The sequence below is a fragment of the Cajanus cajan genome, chromosome 9 (genome assembly GCF_000230855.2).
Source record: "Cajanus cajan strain Asha chromosome 9, NIPB_CcT2T_4, whole genome shotgun sequence".
Classification (NCBI taxonomy): Eukaryota; Viridiplantae; Streptophyta; class Magnoliopsida; order Fabales; family Fabaceae; genus Cajanus; species Cajanus cajan.
In genome coordinates this window covers 4,200,551-4,223,583 of record NC_138525.1, presented here as the reverse complement: position 1 = coordinate 4,223,583, position 23,033 = coordinate 4,200,551, and the positions used below count along the sequence as shown (strand labels likewise).

Sequence of the window (23,033 nt, the reverse complement as noted above, 5' to 3'; positions counted from 1 at the left end):
TAGGATAGGTTGCAACACTTACAACACAACATCAAAGTATAATAGATAATTTAGAAAAAGAATTTCACCTCAAATTTTATAAATAAATGAGTCACTAAAGATTAAGATCTTTTTTCCTTAATAGACTTTTGATAAAGTAATTTATTTGCATAATCCATCATAAAAATAGAAAATTAAAATTTTGTAGAGATCTCAAATTCATCATTACCAAGATTTTTACCAGATTTCTTGTCAAACTGACTCCATATGAAATAATTTTTATTTAAATATAATCACATTTCTTGTTAACTAGATAAACGATAATGTTACTAGCCAAATTATATACAAAACCTTATTACTTTTATTCCCACTCTTCAACCCAAAATGATACTACAAATGTAAAATAGTTTGAGGGTATGACCATCAAATGTGCCAACCAGCAATAACAATTCATTCATACCTGATAATTTAAGTGACAGAAAAATAATAGGTGTGAAATACTTTCGAATTTGAACCTGAACCTTATTTACATTTACGATTCATTTTTTCTATCTCATTGGCTTTCTTATTTCATTAGTAGATAATTTATACTTAATTCTACTTAGCTTTTTTTTTTTACCTATTTTTTTGTTTTCCAGGAAAAAGTATTCCTATTTTTATATCTAGGATTTACATATACAACTTATATCACCGTCAAGATCAAGAGTTCATTTTTTTTTACTTAAATTAGATATTTCGATTCTAAAATAAAAAATAAAGTAAGTAAGGGGATAATAAATTAGAAATTGAAAAAGAAGGAAAAAAAAAAGATTGGGTTGCGCTAAGTTCAGATATACAGCCATAATCGGCTTCAACATTCCTTTTACCCTATTGGAATCTGATTTTGAATGATATGTTATTATCAATTCAATTTGACATTAATACAGCAACATTGATTGAATGAGTATGAAGTGTTTCTTTTAGTTATATTGTTTCGTACCCTATTTCTGTTATACGTAGTGATGACAAATATACCCGTACCTGTGGGTAATACCCGAACCCGTCCCGACTTTGACGGGGAATACCCGGTTTGACCGGATACGGGTACGGATACGGGTAAAACCCGATATATTAAATTGGGTACAGGTACGGGTACGAGTATGTACTTACCCGCCCCGTACCCGTACCCATACCCGTCCCTGTTTTCATTTTTAATTTAATATTCACTTTTAATTTAATTATATTAAAAAATTTTAATATTTTTTTATGTATGATTATTTATTATAATGTGAGATAAAAAAATAACCTAATTATAATTATAATATAATAAAAAAATAATTTAAAAATATTATTTAAAAAAAAATAAAAAAAATTGACGGGCACAGGTACGGGTACGGGTATACCTGATACTCGACGGGGACGGGAATGAGGATGAAAATTCATACCCGACGGGTATGGAGACGGGGATGGAGATGAGTTTTACTTGCAGGGACGGGACGGGTATCATGAAACCCGTACCCGCCCCACCCCGTTGCCATCCCTAGTTCTACGTGCGATGCATATAATCACAACTTTGAATGACTGAAAAAAAAGAAAAAATGAATGGCTCTGGCAAAGCACAAAAGAGTACAATATTCTGGTAAATAATTATTAAACCCCCTGTATACGTGGACAGTGTCTACAACATTCATTTTGAGCAGTACATGAACCATTTGCCCGTATCACATTGCTTCTACGAGTGCTTTGTGTATTTTGGGTGCCTATGAGAATAAGACTTATTTTAAAAAAAATAAGTATTATTATTATTATATAAGAGTAGGTTAGTACAAGATATATGTCAACCTAAAAAACAAAGAACATACAAAATTCAAACTAATTATGATTTGCTACTTGTAGATCGAGATCTATGAAAATAGGTCGAGTTGAACTGAAAAAATATTTTTTTAATTAATTTAAAAATTCAATTCAACTTACTTTTAAACTTGATTCACTTAAGTTTATATTCCCTCAACTGATCTATTTTATATCTTGTATCAATTCAACTCACAAATGATTTACGTAATCATTTATTTATGTATTATTTTAATAAGATTATATTTTTTTTTGTAAAGGAAGATAAAATTGGTGTTAAAAAATATGAAATTATTATATATTTATTTACTCATGCTTCCAATGAAGTTTAACATTAACGCGCAACTAGTCCGATGACAAGAATTTTATTTTTTTTGTTTTAATTATTTAAAGTTGTACACTTTTTTAATCAAGTTTAATGTTGTATGCAAAATATTTAGTTTGACCATTTTTATTTTAAATTAATTTATCTTAAATTAAATTTTATTTTAAATTAATTTTTTTAAAAAGAATTATGTGGGTTGGTGGGTCGGTTCATTTAACACATCAATCCATGATGGCCCATGTCGGGTTTGAAAATTTTGAACATTGAAACTAATAGACATGACTGTGCAATCCACTTAGAAAGTGAGTTGATCGAGTCAAATGAACTGGGTTAACCCATTTTGACAATCCTATACAATAGTTACAATTATCATTTGCATACTCTAGAACATTTCACCTAATCCATACATATCCTTAAATGTCATAGGGTTCAATCCAAGAATATAATAAACGAGTAAGGTATCTTCTTCTTGCTTTGAACCAACTCCAATATTTCTAACAAGTCAATTTGCTTATCTTGAAACATCATTACATTTCAAACTTTCTATAGAACCAACACCACAACAAACCAAATCCCTCTCCATCCTTCCTCGCTTATACCTTTGTCGCTCACCAAACTTATAATCTAATGAAATAAGATTGAGTTTCCTTATGAAATGTAGATTCATAACTTGCTCAATCTAAATAGAATAGTCAAATCCATGAAAATCATGAACACTCATGAACATAAATTCTCACAAATAAATGATTAGTTGATTTTATTTCATTCTTACACTCGACATACCACATCTTTCTCAATTAAAATACTCTTAAGGTATGAATTGATTTTTGTAAGTAATATATTTTGTAACAATCTTCCAGCAAATATTATTATAACCCTTAAGTGTACTATCGTATTTCACACTTTCACCTAATCTATTTCTATATTACACACTCCTCCCCAAACACAATCCAGCACAATATTATATGTCCAAAGAACATTATAAATATCATATCATCCCTTTCTCCAACACCATCTATCCTTCTCATCCACTCTTATACTACATGAACTCACTACTCCCTTAAGAGAATCAACCAACTGCACTTTTCAGTGAAACAAACTCCACTTCCATTACCAAACTCATCATCCATCTGCCCAACTCCCCATAGTTTTAATATTTAAGCTATAAGATCTATTGGCTCTGCGAAGAACACTATTTTTTTTTGGATTTTAAAAATAATAAGTATGAATGTGAGCTTATTAATTCCTTTTGTTATATATATATATTACATGTTTGGTTTAATTAGCGTCCGTCACAATTGACATGCTGTTTTTTACTCAAGTAACTCTATTGCTTCTACGTCCTTTTTCTAATTAATCTGTTATTTAAATTTTACTATAAACGTGCATGTACGATAATATCCCCAAATACATGCTTTGTTGTGTTTTAGAGAGTTGGAAAGTAAACATCATCTTAAGTTCAAATTTTTGTTATTATAATTTTTATTGATAAAAAATACATAAAATTAATTAAGTTAGATGTCGCCCTCAACAAGTGATGAAAATAAGCATTTCACAAAATTATGATATCGATTACTCAATTTGATGAGTTGGTGTAATAATTTAGGAATTTTGTACTTATATATTGTGGTGATAATTTGCTTAATGAGAAATTTCTTATTCCATTCTTGTTGTGTACAAAATTTTATGGACCAATTACATTACTGAGAGCATGATTAATCTATGATCTAGTGAGCTAGTGAGTTGAGAGCACTACTATAATTTCTCTTATTACATGCGATTTTTCCTGCGAATTTTTATGAAAAATTTGCAAGAAACGTTATTCCTACAAATTTTTCTGCGAAATTTTATCTGTAGGTAATACCTTCGTGGATAATATATTTTTTGCAAATTTTAAAATTCGCAAGAAATTTTCCTATGAAATTTCTTGCGAAAAAAATTCGCAGGAAAGTTTCCTGCGAATTTTTTCGCAAGAAATTCTGCAAGAATAGTTTTTACGAAAAAAATTAAAGAAATTACTATAAATTCTATCAACCATACAAATCAACCATACAAATCAACTTGAAAGGTAAGTGTTGTCCCAACTTATATACTCTTTAATTATTTTATTTTCAATCGATGTGGGACTTGAAGTTTTTTTAAAATATTAAACTTATAAATTTAAATATATTTTTTATTTTTCCTGCAGATTAAAATTTGCTGGAAAAGTTACCTACAAATTTTTTCTACCATTTAGTAAACATTACTTGAAAATTTATTTTTGCAAGAAAATCCACAAAAAACAAAACAAAATTCTTACAATATTTTCTGCAAATTTTTACCATCGAAAAAAATTTCTATCATCATTAAAATTGTAGCAAAATTTGTAAGAAATATCTGTAAATTATTTTTCGCAAATAAATTCGCAAAAAATTTCTGCGAATACTTTTTTGCAGGAAAATGACATTTTTCTAGTAGTGGAGATACTTGAAAAAAAAATGGTACCCCTTTCCTATTTTTACTCTATACTAATAGAACTCACTTTTTTTTTTTTAGTAACAATGATATTCATATGAAATATTTATTGCGAGAAGTAGTGATTAAATATGTTTTAATAGATGAAGACAATCACTTTATAATTTTCTATCTATTTAAATATGTTTTTTAATTAAAAAATTGTTTTATAAAAAAATAAATCAACAATTTAGTTTGAATTTAAGTGTATGGTCCTAATTTTGTTTTTGTCATTGAGAATTCAACACCATGTTAACAAGATATTTTTTTAATCAATAAAAAAAATTATAATGACAACAATAAGGATGTTAAATTTTTATGTATCTACTTAACCTTTAATTATTAGGTAAACTCTAATAGGTTAATAAAATGATCTATTAATACAATAGGTAAAGTTTAAAAAATAAATTATTAGTAATTAAAATTTAAAAAAAAATGCATGTGTGTATATAAGTATATAGAATAGGAATTAGAATTGAATAAACACCCAATTCGGTAATTGAAAGATAGTGGTAGTGACTAATAGGTCCTTAAAAGATTTATTTTTTGTAGTATCTAAGCTTCTAAACTTTAATTTTATTATGTAAATTAGTTTTTTTATTATACTTAGTTACTAATTTTGTTAGTTTTTTGAACAATTAATACTTAAGAATGTTTGATACAAGAAATGTTTTTGCATCTATGATATTCTTAAAGTGAGAATCTTAATTTCCTATGTTTGATAACTATTTAAAAAAAATTAGGAATGTAATTTTTCAAAGACCATTTTCATCTCACTTTCCTATAAAAACATTCCTATGGGGATGAAAATTCAAATTTCTTAAGTTAAAGGAAAAGTTCAATGCATATAAAAAGACCAATATATCATTTTTTTTAAAACAGAAAAACTCTCTCTTTCTCTCTCTCATTCTATTTATCTTTCTTCCTCCCTCTCTCTTTCTATCTCTCTCTCTAACTCTCACTCACCATCTCTTCCTCCCTCCCTCCCCCCCCCCTCTCTCTCTCTCTCTCTCTCTCCCATTCTATTTCTTTTTCTCCCTTTATTTCACTCTCACTCCTTTCTCTCCCTTTCTCCTTCTATTTCTCTTTCTCCCTCATTTTCTTTGTCTCTCTCACTCTCACTCCCCTTCTCTCCCTCTCTCTCTCTCTCTCTCTCTCTCTCTCTCTCTCTTTCCTTCCCATATATTTATTTATCTTTCTCTTTCTTGTATTTCATTATTTCTTGACCTTGTCAATTTTAATAATATTATTAATGCCTGTTTTGTTTTATAGTTTAATGATATTTGATAACACTTTTTAAATTATTTATTTGAATGAAATAAAATATATATTTTTATCTTTCTCAATTATTATATAACATTTGTCTTTGTTTATTTTTTTTTTTGTTAAATTATGTATTTAAATAATTTTAACTGTAAGTTTTCAACTTTTTAAAAATAGTTTAATGTCATATTTGTAATAAGATTTGAATAAATAAAAATATATAATAAATTTATTTTAATAAAGGATATATTTGTAAAAAGTATTTATATTCCCAAGAATATAGTAGTGTAACCAAATATGAAAATCTTTAATTCCTAAGAATCTTATATGAATATCCTCTGAAACCTTTATAAGCAACCAAACATATTTTAGTTATTCCCAAGAATCATGATTCCTTGGTAAGAAAAATCTTTTCTCATTATGAACGTCCTCTTAAGTGTCAAGTTGACACCTATTCTCTCTCATTTAGTTGTTCTTTCTCCTAATCACTTAATATGAGATATAATGCAATGTTTTGGTACTTTCCAATCAACAACGAATACTTTGTCATGTTTAAATATTTTTGCCATGGGTAGTCAAAATGAGTTTACTTTCATGTAGTTCAAATTTTCTATTTCAATCATCCTTAATTTTTTTTGTCTAATCTGACCGCAAGTTTAGGATTATAAATTCTAAATTATTGAATTTAGGGTTGAACAAAATGAGTGATTGTTCTAAAAGATCTTAAACAAGGATTTATCAATCAAACATGAGTGTTTTTGCTATGTTTAATGAATTGCAAAACTCCTTTGATAGAAGTGGGGAAGAACTTAATGATAATGATCATTTTTGTTACTATGGAAGCATTGCTCTATTGAGAGTTTCATGAACAATCAAAAATCCAAGGATTTTTTTTCCACTTATCCTCTACTACTTTTGCGTTGTTGGATGACATTCTTCTTCAACAATGTCACAAACTCTTGTCTTGTAGAAATGAGTTTTGCATATTTTTTCACAGTAGCAGGATCACTATAACTGACTCCATTAAGTTCACTACCATAGAACTCAACAGTTACACCTACTTGTTCGACACTATATTTAGATTCTGCCCTTCGAAAAGGAACATTGGCTCTAACAATTCTATCTCCATCTACCAAAACAACTGGCAGTATTCTACCTAAATAATATAAACAAGTAACAAATAAGAAAACAAGAAATATTTTAACCATAGAACTTCTAAAGTTTTGTAGGTGAAATGGAATACAAGAATGAGAATGCTTGAGAAGAAATAAGTTATTTAAACATCACTTCAGTTATTTTTAAATTAAATTAAAATTAAACCTTATTTTATAATGTGTTTAAATCTAGTTGGTTTGTAACTACTAAGAGAGAGAATGCATGAAAACGTGATAATTAACTGATCATGAAATTAACAAAGTTAATAATTGAATATAACAAAAAAAATTAACTTATATAATGAGTTAAAATTTAGAGACCCATATGCTATAAAAAATCTTTCAAGGATATATTAGTCATTTTCACCATCTTTTAAGGAACAAATTGAGTGTTTACTCAATTAAAATTATTTAAATTAATCACTTCTTTACATTTAATTTTATTAGTAAAACTATAAAATATTTTGGTATTAAGTTAAAAATTACGCACACCAAGTTTTAAATAAATCAAACATTTGTAATTACCTTATAATCAACATCTATTTATATTTTAAAATATTATACATTAAATTAAATTAGTTTATCAACGTATAAAATAATTTGAAAATTTTATAAAGAAATTGTAAACATGATATTCTCAATAAGATTTTTTTTAATTTAATTTAAAAAGTTGAATTGATAAAATTTAATAATACAAAGTGTTATCGAAGTGAATGACTTTACCATAGCTTAATCATTAAGTAATTTGATCTTTTTAATCTACCTTCCAAAATAATAAATCCCATTGTATTTGACTCTCAAACATTACCTCATTGATTTTGGTCATGGGATTTTCCAAGTTACTAGGTTTTTTTTTTTTTTTGCTTTTTATGGAATGAACATATACCACTATCCAAAAAACTAAAGAAATGATAAAGTGGACCAATTATACACACTCAAATTGAACCTTTGTCAAATTAATTTCATGTTTCCTTATCAATATGTTCCGACCTTGTCTCCAAAGCACACACATATGTCTCATAACTTATGATGATTGATTAATAGCCAATTTGAAAATTTTTAAGGCAAAAAAATCATCAAATCAAAGCATGAGTTTTCCTTGGTGGAGGAGTCTTTCTAGCATTAGTGGCAACAAATTGATTTGTGGAGAAGAGAAAATGGCCTGAATGTGTGTGATAGTGGGCTTTGACCATAGACACAGTTGGGTTAGTTTTTTTTTAAAAGATTCATTATAAGGAATATATATACCATCGAACACATGAATTAATTTCTTTTACGAGTTTAACAAATATTAAATAAATGAAAATCTTCTCATAATTTAAGTTTTTTTTATTATTTTTTGCGAGTTTAACAAATACTAAATAAATGAAAATCTAGTCTCAATTTAAGTTTTTTATTATTATTTTTATATGTAAGGGTCAAAATGCGAACTATAATCAATTGATTAAATGACAAATCACAAGAGTCTCTCACTGTTTAAGCGAACCTAAGTTGGTAGTTGGGTTAGGTTATTATGGTGGGTGCTTTTAACATTGGTGGCTGGATGTGGGCTTCATATGCATTTCATTGACTTTGATGAAAACCATTGTTATTTGTTGAATTTTGTGGAAGAAAATAGCAAACTTTTGTCAAAATAAGAGGAAGCCACATCAAGACTCAATTGGCATCAATCTATAGTAAACATCCATTTCAAATTTCACGATATGAGTGTTGTTTAGAAGCCAACCATTTAGGTGTGAAACTTGAACCGATAACTCAATTGTCATGCATAATTTCTAGTTCTTTTTGTTATTAAAATCATGGACTTCAATAATGTTCAACTACTCAATCTGTGTGTCTCAACAAAGTTCACAAACATTAGACTCTTGCACAAAATTCTCATGCCACTTTCAAAGTTATTTTTTTGGTTTTATTTATTATTATTATTATTATTATTATTATTATTATTATTATTATTATATATTAACATTTATAACATTGTTTAATAATTCAAACTGCTCATTTAATTAATAAAAATATTGATGAGTTAAATATATTTTTATTTCATATAATATTCCTTTTTTTTTTTGTTTTGGTCCTTAACATTATTTTTAAATGGTCTTTGTAATTTTTTTTGGCCCCTATTATTTTGCTTCAGTATACTCACGTTTTTTTTTGTCCTTGTAATGTATGAATAATTTTGTTTTAGTCTACCAATTTTTTCTTGACAAGGACTAACTCGAAAATATTATAGGAAATACAATGAAAAAATATTTATATTATAATGACAAAAATAAAATAACAAGAATAAAAATATTTTTTTTACAAAGACTATTTAAAATGTGTGTGAAGAGATCTATACACTTACTTCATTCAATAACTCATACTCTACATCAAATCTCAACGATCCAATGGTTAAATTTAAAGTTTTTAATGCATAGATCAAATATTAAAAAATTTAAAAACCATTTAATACTTCTTTTCACTAATTCAAATCAACGTATAAAATATTTTTATAATTATCTGTTAATTTGAATAAATGAAACGAAATATCAAATAATTTTTAATTTTTAAAGAAAAAATTTACAGATTTAATATTTGCATTAAGAACTGAACTTGCAATTGTTTTGTTTTTTGAAGAACTGAACTTGCAATTTAACATTCCCTACTACCAACTTGCTTTGTCTCTTAATCGAAACAATGCAATCACATTATGCACTGCTTGATGAATTTTTGTAGAAACAAATCAAAAAAAGGCCCCGGGGTGCTGGAAATACCCATCAAAGAATGGTAACCATCTTCTCTTCTACAATTAAACATAGTACAAAAATTCCCATTTGATCTCAGATTTCCATTTGAATCAAAGACAACTACGTAAAGAATCACAGATATGGATAAATAAATTTACATGCAAATATAAGGTTTTTGAACTTCCAATAATGCAATTATTATTGGCCCTTGAACAATAATATCAGCCTACAATGTACATAGAATCAAGAGAAAGAAATTATGGGGATGTTTGATAGAGATTTTTTTTTTTTTTTTATATATTCAAAAATTATGATTTTTTAAAATTACAAATCTCAAGAATTATGATTCTTAAGAATGATTAAAATTTGTTTAATTACTTATAAAGATTCCTAGAAAAATTATATAATTATATAATTTTTATTATTAGGTTAATGAGCAAATATTTACATTACACATAGCCACAAGAATGAGAGAGAGAGGGGGGGGAGAGAGAGAGGGGGAGAGAGAGAGAAAGGGAAAGAGGACTTACATGAAGTTTGTAAGAGAGTACACAATGGATTGTGTGATTAGATGAATGTTTTGAAAGAAAATGAATCTCAACAACATATTTTTGATTTTTAAAAAAATATTGTACTCTTTTTATATACATAAAATTTTCCTTTTAACTCAAGAAAATTGGATTGATTTTTTTTTATAAAAAAATGAGATAAAAATATTTTTTACCAAACTATATTTCTTATGATTTTCTTTTTACAAATAGCTTCAAAACATGAGAAACTAAGATCCTCATTTTAAGATTCTAAAAAATATAAAAATATTTTATATACCAAAAGTTCCCTAAAAGTGTTGACATCGAAGAAATTGAGGTCCTAAAACGGGAAGAGAAAACAAATGGAAAAGATAGGAAGCAAACTGAACCAGACGGTCCAGAACATAGGGTGTAGATTACATTTCCGTGACTCACTGCTAATCTATCCATATAAAAAGCAAATCAATATATTTCAAGTATTCTCAGATTTTGATGCATAAATATTTAGACTAGTCTTTTATTTTCTGTTTTCTGGTGTTCGAGTAATGAACCTGTCAGTTTGATCTCTAATTGGGGTTTATAGCTATTTTCTTTAATAAAATAGCTAGCACCTGTCATCTTTCTTTTCATATCATCAAACATCTTAAATGACTTCATTAATACCCCAAATCTATGATGCACAGACGTTCCAAATCAATAATCGTTTCCATCATTGCAGTCCAGGTAAAGTTAGAAAAGATGCAACTCTTTCAATCCTAATAATACAATTTAAACTTAGATGTTGCTCTGTCCATGTAGCCCATGCATCTTAGGGAGTTTAATCCTCTCTACTAAGACACTTCTCGAAAAAGATTCTTATTCTTTTACTTAATCAGAACCTTGAGTTCTGTAGGACCTCTCCTCAGGTAATGGCTCTGTTCACCCCGTCACCTCTCTATTCGTCTTCTTCCTCCCTTCTTTTTTTCACCCTAAAAGTTTCCTCTCGTCTCTGTTTGTTTGTTTGTTTGTTTTTGTCTACAAGACCAGTTCTCCATTTCAGCTTCAATTAGATTCGGTCAGCAGTTATGAGCATACACCTGGCCAATGGCCATGAAGTACTACTGCCATGCTAATACAACCAAGACCTCACAGACTCATACAATTTTTCAAACTAGTTATTAATGGGGGATTACTAGGGCCAGGAAACATCTGATTTGAGGGAAAAGGATACATTACATACCATTGCATATACATATATAATGCCTGGAAAATAATGGAAACCTGAGCTATCCTAATTATTACCAGGTTGAAATTAGAAAGTATGTCAATAATGATAAAAGCAGATCAACAAATTTAGCATCTCATTTTGAGGAAATTTTTTGACATAAATCATATAATAACACAAGACTAAGCATGACATTGATCGAATGGTAATCGTAAGTAACATAAAAATGATGATGTCAAGTCCAAGTTCTAAACAAGGAAAGAGTCAAGCACACTGCCATTAAAGAAATCAGAGGAAAAAGGCACAAATTCATTATTCCGCTCACCAAAACAAGAGTTAGTACAAAAAAAAAATACCTACAAAGGATAATACACGGCTACAGATTATGCTTACAGGAAGGATGTAAGGGAGATACATAAGACACATTGCAAGGTAAGCACTTCCCTTTTAATTCAGTATAAGTATAATGTTTGTTGCAAGAAGTGCATAATTAGATCTTGGCACATGATTAGAACTAAAGACGAGAGACGCCAGTAATGATTTACTTGTAAATAACCCAACTAATGGCCAAGTTTAATTAAAAATCTACACAAAAATAGCTGCCACATAAAACATATACAAAATAACAAAAAGATTCAGAAGCTTCAGCTCTTGTTGTACAATCGTATTCAAATCTCTTTGAATAGAGAATAAAAGATTCAGTAATTAGTGCGACTAACAACTAGTTTATTGAGATTTGTATTTGGATTCATGAATATTCTGATATTATTTTTTTATTCTGTGTGATGATAACTAGCACAAAAAGAGGACAAGAAGCAATGCTTCTAATCTAACTTTAACAATACAGCAGGGAGAATAAAAAAAATGTATAAAAGCTATGATCATAGCTTATGTCAATCTAGTGTAATAAATAATACAAGGTGAAAACATATTTTATTTCCCAATGCTTCCACAACAAGAAAAAGGGAGGACGGGGGCATAAGAGATAGAAGGATTGCTTAAGAGTTAAGAATAACAACTAGACAGAAAAACTAAAAACCAATGCATCCAATATAGCCCATTTTTCTAATAAATAGATAAAAAAATCATAATATCCTTACCAAAATTTGCTGAACCATTTTATATCTTTTACGCATTGATTGGACATTGAGCAATTCTCCTTAAGTGAATATTTTGTCTATCATGATAAAATCCTCTTCGGAACATTTTTTCAAGCCACCGCTTAGCCTTATCTCTCCTCCCATGATCTGAGAAACCGCGTATCATAATATCATATGTCCAACAATTAGGTTCATAACCCCTTTGACATATCCGACCAAACAACATACAGGCTATATTCATATCACTCTTGGCTACTTGTTTCAGCAACAAATTGTAGGTGAAAATATCAAGGGGAAAGCACTTCTCTATTAACTGTTCCAAGTCCTTAACATAATGTCTCACTCTAACACAACCAGAAAATGCACCAATCATCAAGGTAAGTAATGAATTACCAGAAAATCCCCCCTCTTCCACTCCTCTTAAATGGACACATGTATCATAGAGTTGCGGTGAAATCAAAGAATGATAAAGAAGTACATTGCCAATAAAAGAAGTCAATGGACGTCCCATTTTCTCGTATACATTAACAATATGCATTGCTTCATGATATCTTCGCAATGAGCAAAGCTTCTGCACAACAAGCTCATAGCATTCAACACTTGGATTCAATCCAACTCTTAACATGCTGAAAAGCATCTCGCGTGCAATGTCTGCCTTATTGGACTTGCATAGACCAATAATCAAGGCATTATATAACCTTTTACCTGCCAAACCCCGGAGCCGGACATCATTAAAAAAATTCAGAGCATCAGAAATTCTTCCACTTTTCAAATAACCTTGCAACATAAAAATACAAGAACACAAATTGGGTGTAATGCCATTCCTTTGCATCAGCTCAAATACTTCCCGAGCCAAGTCAGGCTTCCCAGCGTGTCCAGCTCCCTCAATGAAAGAGTTGTAAATCCCACAAGAATGTTCAATGTGAACCAGCATCTCCAGTAAGTTGAAAACACGCCATCTTGCATTATCCATTACAAGTAAGCAGCCAATAACAGCTTTAAACAAAGGACTCTTCAGTTTTTGGCCCTTCCCTCTCGCTTCAACAAGAAGCCGAGCAGCAATATCTCCCCTGCTTAACTTAACAAAACCCTTAATCATCTTAATATAAGACTCCCTGGCAGCTGCGTTCTTAAGTTCCCCATGTAGCAAATAAGCATCCTCCACTCTCCCAGCCTGGCACAGAGCCATTATGAACTTGTCATAGGTGGAAGCACGAGGCACGAAATTATTCCCCACAGCAAGATACATCAACTCCTTCATCTCATCAATCTTGCTCTCCCTACACAAAGCACTCGCAAGCGTGTAAAACGTCTGCTCATCAGGAAAATAACCCCGAACAACTGAGCTTCTGACCACGCTGAACGCCTCCTTAACACTCCCATCCCAGCACAAAGTAAGGATCAAATACTTGCACGCCAAGTGATTGAGAGACAAACCGAACTGGGAGCGCGAATTGTACAACTCCATCGCGATATCCGCCATCCCCACTTTGCAAAAGAAGCACAAGACAGCATTCATGGTAACCAAATCAGGAGGAATGCAACTCTCATTCATATCCATCAACAAATCATACACCTGCCGGAGCCGATTCTCCCGCAGAAGCCTACAAATCAAAACATTGTACCTAACAGTGGCAGGAATATACCCTTCTGAGTCCTTCTTCTGCTTGAAAAACTCCAACGCCTCATCCACCCTCCCGCTCTGAACAAGACCCTTTATCCAAGTCCCATAAGCATGGTCCAATGGAACCAACCCGGAGCTCCCAAACTGCCTAACTAACTCCACAGCACGGTCAAACCTAAAACTCTCACACAATGCACCAATGATGAAACTCACTTCAGGACCTTGTAACTCGTCCCCACGACACACAATGCTATTGAGATACTCCTCAGCCTCCTCCAACCTCCTCTCTTTGCACAAATGCTTGACAACGATGACACTGGTTAAGTGATTCTCGAAGCCGCGGCGGCGAATTTGGCGGACGACGACGTCGAAGGCGTTGAAGTAGTTGTTGTCGACGAGGGAGTCGAGGAGGACGTGGTAGCAGAAGGCGTCGAGGTCGAGGCCGAGGAAGCGCATGCGGGAGAAGGCTTGGAGGGCGAACTGGGGCTTGCCGGCGATGGCGTAGCCGATGACCAGGGTTTCGTGGAAGCGGACGCCGTGGTGGAAGAGGCGGCGGTGGAAGGCGTCGAGGAAGTCGAGGAGGAGTGGTTTCATTTTGGCACGGGAGAGGATGTGGAAGATGGCGAAGACGGTGGCGCGCGTGTGGTAGAATCCGGGCTGCCTGCCGACCCAGTCGAAGAACTTCAGGCAGGGCAGGATGTCGCGGTGGGCGGCGCCGTGCCGGAGGACGCGGAGGACGAAGCGCTCCGAGAGCGGCAGCGAGAGGGCGGATAGGGCGGCGGAGACGCCCTCGTCGGAGGCCGAAGAGGACAGGATTTCATAGATGCAGTGGAGGAGGGCGTCCAGCGGGGTCTGCCGCCTCGCGAACCACGTCTTGAACGTGGAGGCGATGTCTTTTTTGGTGACCAGGAACGTGGCTGAGGTTGACGGCGTGGATGGCGAATGCGAGGCGGCGAGGGAGGTGTATGCAGCATGGGAAGAGAAAGGGTTGAGAATGGTGGAGACGAAGGATTTGGATCTGAGACGGTGTTTGTTTACTTGTTTGAGTTGTAGTAGCATCATGCTCTCAGGGTTCCAATGCTCTCCAACTGTTTGTGGTTATGTCTGTGAGAGTGAGAGTGAGAGTGAGAGTCACCATAGGTGGAAGCACTTCTTAGTTCTGACTTCTGAGGTTTAAGGACGGGTTTCTTTTTCTTCACTTGTTTCGCCAAATGCTTTCAAACTTTGAATTAGGTCTAGACTCTAGACTCTAGACTCTAGACTCTAGATGATTTCCTTATTCCATCAACATGGCTGCAGCTGCTAGTGCTACTGGGAATTTGGCTCATTCTATTACTATATACAATTTTTTTCCTTTCAATTTTATTTTCCTTTTTCTGATATAAATAACTTAGGTTATTGCTTGTGAGTAAAAAAGAGAAAGATTTAAATGGAAGTTAGAATTTTAATTTAATTATAAGAAGAGAGAAAAGATAGATTTTATTTTATTCATAAGAAGAGGGGATGAATTTTAAAATACAAATTACTTTTGTATTGTATAATTTTAAATTTAATAACATATTAAAGATGGTTTAAATATTATTTTAAAAATATTTTAAAATTCATCTTCTATTCTCATAATCGATATTGGAGAGGAGTTAAAATTAAATGAAGGGAACTATTATCCACCCATATTTTTTTTCCTCCTAAAAAAATAAAACAAAATATTTTTAATTTTTTTTTTAAAAAAATTCTTCATTCTCTTTCCGGTTTCTCTTCAATCAACATAGTTTTAAAAACCGGACCGGTCATCGAACCGGTTTCTCTTCGATTTTTATTAAAAAATATTTATATTAAATATATTTTATACTTATAAATTTTAATAAATTCATATCTTATTTTAAATTTCGATTTTTCTATCTTATTTAAAATTATTTTTATTTTTATTTTGTAAAAAAATACATAAAAAAATTACATGTTAAACGATATATTAATACAAATTAAAAATATAAATAATATGTACATATATAATATGCTTGCAATTAATATCACAAAATAATATATGTAATATTTACATATATATTGCATTATTAAATATATAATTTAAAATTAATAATATACTATAAAAGTTATTTAAGTTGTATATATTGCAAACAAATATATTAGAACAAGTAGTCATTGTTATATTTAATAAGACTCCTTGCTTTTTCATTAAGAGATTCAATTTTCATCATTATTTTTGTGATTTATAGTCCCTTAACAAAATTTAAAAAAAAATAAGAAAAAAAAGTGGTTGAACCGGTGGTCAAACCGGTTCACCGGTTGAACCGAAAAATTGACCGGTTCAATCCGGTTTAAAACGGGTCGACTGCATAACCGATCCAACTTCAGATTCGAACCGGCTAGACCACCGGTTCCCGGTCCGACCGGCCGGGTCGGTCCGGTTTTTAAAATACTTGAACCACCATATTAGTTTGGCTTACACCAGCCACTTTATTTTAAAAATATATTTAATCATAGTATAATGTTTTTGGCATATTTTTCAATTTAAAAAAAAATCATTTTTATCTTATAATGATTAATTTCAACTCAAAGGAGTGCACACATGGGTTGTGTAAAGGGAGACACGAGGCTTCACATTGAACACCCCTTTCTCTCGTTTCTCATCTTCACCTGGTAAACTTCACATAACCTACTGCTTCTTTTCCAAATTTTTGATTTTTTCGACATCATGCACCAATTCCTTTTTGATTTTGATCTCTGTTGTGTTTATTCTCCTTGGGGTTGTAGTACTAGTACCCTTCGTGGACTTCATTCCCTTGTTATTATTCACTATCTTTGATGAATTAACTCTAATTGTTTATTGTTGCTAGGCATGGATTAAGTACTGGGAACAACCATGAAAACGTGTTTTTTTTTTCCTCTTATTGATATAAAAGTTAAAATTTGTAAATTTAAGCGGTCCTTGTCCGTTAGTATCGATTTTCACCGATAGACAATGATTTTTTCCCCTGCAATTGGGAAATTTTTCGGTAGGGTTTCCGTGTTTGGTCATGGATGATGCTTCATTTGGGTGGATTAATAAGAGTAATGGGAACATTCAATATATTATATTGGAAGAGGTATCTTATATACCCAAAATTCATGTCTCAGTACTCAAGAGGCAATGGTAGTGATCATGTTCATGAATTACTGATCACTATGTAAGCAAAATGTTTGTTGGAAGTCCACAGTAAGTAGGTGCCCTCGTTTGTTTCAGATTGCATTGGTGAAAGTGGAGTAGGCGTTTGAGTTCTGCTGGCATACATGGGTTTTGGCATTGGGACACTGAGTTTGTTCACAGCGGTCCGATTTGAGGCTGCAAATTTCAATGGTCTGCCCCCATCTCGGTCTCCCAAGTCGTTGCCTCATCTCTCGCTCACAAAGCCGTCTTGGGTTGTGAGGACGGAGTCGAATGTTCGGAAGAAAAGAAGAAGGAAGCCGGATCCGCATTGCGAGGTATGTGAGGGGAGTGGAAGAGTTGATTGCCACGAGTGTCATGGAAAGGGGAGGACAAACGAGGTTCATTTGGAAATGCTCTCAAAAGGTGAATGGCCAAAATGGTGTAGGACTTGTGGTGGAAGTGGTCTTAGTTACTGCTCCCGCTGCCTTGGGACCGGAGAGTATAGGTATATCATGGGCTTCCAATTCATGAACATTGACAATAATCAATCCCAAGGAAACAAGTCTTAGTTTTTTTTCTTTTTAATCTTGGGTGGTGGTATTAGGTTCAAGGTATTAGAGGATGTCTTGGTACATCAGCTTTACCTGTAATTGCTGAATGACGAGTCTCAATCACAGTATAAAAAACCTTGATAAATAGATTGTTCCAACTCTCACATCCCGGTGCAATTTGATTTTAACTTGTAGGTTGGTATTTTGCAACTTGAGTCGGTAATATAATTTAAAAATTATTTTTTTCCTTGCTTTCAAAAGAGAGCTTTGAAGGATCTCTCTAACCTTAGTCATATTTCATGCTATCCTACAGTTAATTTCTCGTATTCATATCTTACTGTTTATTTTTATTTTTTGTACAATTAAGCTAAATATGGAATTATATATACTTCTTCAACATTTAGGAAGTGCCAACCATTTAATTCAACCTCCTAGGATAGCTAGTTCCTATTGTGATTGTTTTGAATATTGACTTGCCAAGCAAGCAAAGTACTTGACACGTTTGGCATTTTGATTCTCAAACTATGTTGATAGAATTTCCTGGCCTCTGTATTAAATCCATTTCTTTGAATTTTGTTATCATAGAATTGAAGCTTCCTCCATGCTTAACTTATCATGTATAACTTGAGAATTCTTTTGGGGGGTGCTTATGGTTCACTCAAGACTTGAGAGTTGATAACTTGATATACCTTTTGAAATAACACAAGTATTTTGAGTTGTGTTTGTGACAAAGTCACATCTTAATTTTTTTCTCTTGGCAAGGCTGTTATCATACTAGATTGCTGCATCCGTAGAAGTATACCAACTATTTTCTGTGAGCTTATGGCATTTGGTGGTAATAGAATCATACCTTTCTGAAATTCAACTTTGATCAGGTTGAATTGCTCAAAATGTTTATCTCTCATGTATATGGTTCATTTTCAAAGGATCTGTGGAAATATTTTACATTGTTTTACCACTTTGAATACATCAACATGGTTTATTCCTCTGGGCATTTGTAGTAATCGGACAGTTGTGGTCAACGCCGGGGTCATATCATTACGATGCAAGTAAATGAAGGACAAAACAGACCTTGCCTTTCAGACCCATTTTTACAGTGGAGTCAATGGCAGTTGCTTGATTCTCTTCTACCTACTGGTGGATTTGCTCATTCTTTTGGCCTTGAAGCAGCAGTTCAGTCCCACTTAGTGTCTAATTCCAATGACCTTAAGACATTTATTATCCATATATTGGAGAACACAGGAAGCCTACTCCTTCCTTTTGTGTACTCAGCTTCCATGTTGCCCAATATGGAAACCTGGCATAAGCTTGACAAAATATTGGATGCTACCCTAACTAACGAAGTGGGTCGAAAGGCATCGATCTCACAAGGATCTGCATTAATGAGGGTGGCTTCAGCTGTGTTTTCCGAGATTCCCTCCCTCAAAACCATGAGAGATGCTTCTCTGGGTTTAGGGACTGTATCTTTTCATCATGCTCCTGTATTTGGACTTATATGTGGAGCACTAGGTTTTGAGAGAACTAGTTCTCAGAGAGCTTACATGTTCATCACAATGAGAGATATGATTTCTGCTGCCACGAGGCTAAATTTGATAGGACCCCTTGGTGCAGCATTGTTGCAGCATCAGGTTGCTCCTATTGCTGAAGTTATATTAGAGAAATGGATGAATCGTGGGGTTGAGGAAGCATGCCAAACTATGCCTCTGCTAGATACTGTGCAGGGCTGCCATGGTTACTTGTTTTCAAGACTGTTTTCATCTTAGAAGGTAAAATGTGAGTATTTCATTTCATATTTTGATGCATGTAAAAGGTTTGTAATAGTTAGTATTGTGCTCAGGACTGTTTTCATTTATTTGTGAACATTGCTGCGCGTTATTTGATGTTTTGTGCTGTACAAGTTCGTACATTCGCTTTGAAAACTATTTGCCAGTTGTGTTACTTGTGTATGCATGATAAAAGAGTTATTCTTTTTGCTTCATTACCTTAGCATTCAACAAGGACTAATGATGTTGCCATGTTTTGATCGATATAAGTTATATCGATGAAATTTGATTGTTCTAATGATATATTTATATTATATTATTATTATATAAAGGCAAAGCCTCTTTTAGGAATTGTTTTTGGTTTCAGCTTTAGTATGATTTTTTTGTCTCTATTTATATTGTTCATAAAAATAATTTTATTTTATTTTTTAAATGCAGACATATAGTTTTTTTTCCTACTACTAATATATTAAGGACTAAATTTATTTAATTTAAAATTACAAAAAATCTTCAAGTAAAAATTTATATCATATAATATAATAATAATGACTTTATATAAAATTATGTTGACTATAAATATTTATTTCAACTTAATGAAGATGAAAACTTATCAAAAACATATTAATTTATAAATCACAATGAATGTAGGAGATGAATTTTTTTATAATAACTATGGTGTAAAAAGTGAAAAGTCTTATTTCGCTAGCAAGAGAGGATACTCTTTAACCATGATTGACATTTTAGCGGAAGGGCACGCGCACACAAGCTTCATGACTAATCTTTAATTTAAAGCTTAATTATGTTTAGGAATAAACATAGATACATCTAATTAGGGGCATTCATCATCTTTAGTGAAAAACTAGTGTGGCATTGAGGCAAAAGTGAAAAGTTTTGTTCTACTATGCATTTTAAACACTAAATTCTTTAAATAAGTTCATCCGCTAAACAACTGCACCACACACACTTACTTACATTTTAAGATTAATTCTTAACGTTCAAGCTTCAAGATTAATCCTTAATTTAAAGCTTAATCACGTCTAGAAATCGACTTAAGTACATGTAATTAGGATAGTCATTCATTGTAAAAATTAAAAATTTGGGCAAACTCTTAATTTAAAGCTTAACCACGCTTCAGGTACATCTAATTACACACACACAAGCTTAAAAAATCTACTTCAAGACTCGTCCTTAATTTAGGAATGAACTCAAGTACATCTAATTAGGACAATTATCCCTTCTAAAAACTAAAAATTTGGACTAATCCTTAATTTAAAGTTTAATCACACTTAGGAACGAACTTAGGTACATCTAATTAGAGACGGTCGTCTCTTCTAAAAATTAAAAAATTGTTTGTATTTTACACTTAAAAAAATAAATCTCTCCTTTCCACACCCTATCTCTAATTTTTATCTAAAAGACTAGACTCTTTACTTTGCAGTTTGCAGGACATTCCACGGGTTGAGAACATCACATACTTATATTTACATAAAGAATTTTTTTATTTATTTTTTATTTTGAATGACTAGATACCTCTAATTTTTGTTGAATGAAGCTGGTTAATAATTATTAATTCTTATTTGTATTCTTAATTTATGTAAGAGATATTATTTCATTTAAAAAATAAATGTAAGTCTTCCATGAAAAAACTTGGCGCTTTAGCATTAAAAGAAAACAAGAGGCAGATAAGTTTTTCATAAGGCAATGAGCCATGTATATAATGGAAGATTTTTAATAGTTAGTAATCGAAATAGAAGTATATTAATGTATAAGTGACACTAGAAAAGGTAGCATCATGCGTCCAACAACTCCAACGTGAAACATCACTGTATATATGGTAGTATTACTATTCAGGTTTTGTGTTGGGTTATAAAAGACCACCAATGTTTTTGCTTTTTGTTTGGAAGCAGGAGAAGAGGACGAAAGTGGCAGAACCAAAACACATACCATGGGTGGGACCATCCTTCACACTCACATCTTCACATATAGGGTATATATTATTTTCAATTTAGAAAAATAAAAATTATATTTATTTTTTTCATTTCTACATTAAAATGATATACTGTTAAAGTTAAGAGATTGTAAAAAAATTCAAGAAATATTTTTAAAAAATAACTAAAAACGTTTTCATTAAAGAATAGAGTTTTGAAATACTCTATTTTGAGATAACTACTCTAATTTAATATATAAATTGAATATTAAAAATGAGGCTTAAAAGGATTTTGAATTAAGGTAATTTTTTCTAATTTACTATATAGGTGGATATTAAATTAAATTTTAAATTTTTCTTTACATCTATAGATGAAAATGTATATTGTTAAAGATAGAAGGTTATAATTTTTTTTTTTGAAAAACAATATCATTTATGAAAAATAATTAAAAATGTTTTTTTTTTTAATTTTAGAATGAAGCCTAAAAATACTCTTGATAGTTATTCTAACTTTTTTTTACACCATAGTTATTCTAATTTTAATTTAATACACAGGTGGATTAGATAGGAAATATTAAAGTAATTTCATGTTTGAGATGGTGTTGACTTTTTCAAGTTTACACTTTTTTTTTGTTTGTCCCTAGAGTATCCAGGGCCGATAGCAGTGACTAATCTCCTCGCTAGGATTCAACGCGGCTGCATACAAGATTTAACGCCGCTGCATACCGAATCCCTGACCTTGCTTAAGCGTGGATCAACCCCTACCGCTGAACCACACGCTTCGGGTTTTTTCACTTTTACACTTGTATATACTTTCACTTACTATTCATAAAATAATCACCCATTTTATTATATTTTAAATTTATATTTTTTAAATTTAGAGAGGGCTCCTTTTTTTATTTTTAAAAAAATTAATATTTTAACTTTGTAATATACTTGATAAATATTTATTATGTATAACTAAAATTTATGATAAGTTATATATAAAAATAAATCTTATGTTTGAATATATAAATTATATTTATAATTTATATAATAGATATTTTTAAATATATAGATTATATTTTAAATTTATGATAAATAATTTATATTATAATAAAAGATTATTTTATTTTTTGATAATTTATTTTAAAAATTAAAATTTAATTTGAAAATAATTATAATAAATTAAAACGAATTAGATAAAAAAAATTTAAATCCCTAAAATTTTCTTATCGAAGAAAAATTGCTAAAAATATTATCACGCTAGATAACGAATTGTCTTTAATATATAAGACTTGACTTATCCTTGTATATTACTATCTTGCATCTTTGGGTGTTTTTCTTTAAAGAAAACATTTTTAAGTATTTTTTTTTTGTAAATAAGAATATTTTTTAGAGAATTTTTAATTTCTTATCCATTTTAATGAAAATACTTTT

At 31.2% G+C, this 23,033-nt stretch overlaps 3 protein-coding genes across 3 annotated transcripts; 2 read left to right on the top strand and 1 right to left on the bottom strand.

Moving 5' to 3' along the window:
• Positions 1-12,300: 12,300 nt before the first annotated feature.
• On the bottom strand, positions 12,301-15,546 carry LOC109790255 (pentatricopeptide repeat-containing protein At1g71210, mitochondrial). Its single transcript, XM_083063358.1, has one exon. It carries the CDS (start codon positions 15,291-15,293, stop codon positions 12,636-12,638), a length of 2,658 nt encoding a protein of 885 aa, XP_082919484.1. The 5' UTR covers positions 15,294-15,546; the 3' UTR covers positions 12,301-12,635.
• Positions 15,547-16,747: 1,201 nt separating this feature from the next.
• On the top strand, positions 16,748-19,902 carry UREF (urease accessory protein F). The gene is made up of 2 exons (XM_020349929.3): positions 16,748-16,886; positions 18,926-19,902. The coding sequence occupies exon 2, from the start codon at positions 18,968-18,970 to the stop codon at positions 19,685-19,687; it is 720 nt and encodes a 239-aa protein (XP_020205518.1). The 5' UTR covers positions 16,748-16,886; positions 18,926-18,967; the 3' UTR covers positions 19,688-19,902.
• On the top strand, positions 16,765-18,184 carry ENA (DnaJ/Hsp40 cysteine-rich domain superfamily protein). The gene is made up of 2 exons (XM_020349938.2): positions 16,765-16,886; positions 17,470-18,184. Exon 2 carries the CDS (start codon positions 17,517-17,519, stop codon positions 17,940-17,942), a length of 426 nt encoding a protein of 141 aa, XP_020205527.1. The 5' UTR covers positions 16,765-16,886; positions 17,470-17,516; the 3' UTR covers positions 17,943-18,184.
• Positions 19,903-23,033: the final 3,131 nt, after the last annotated feature.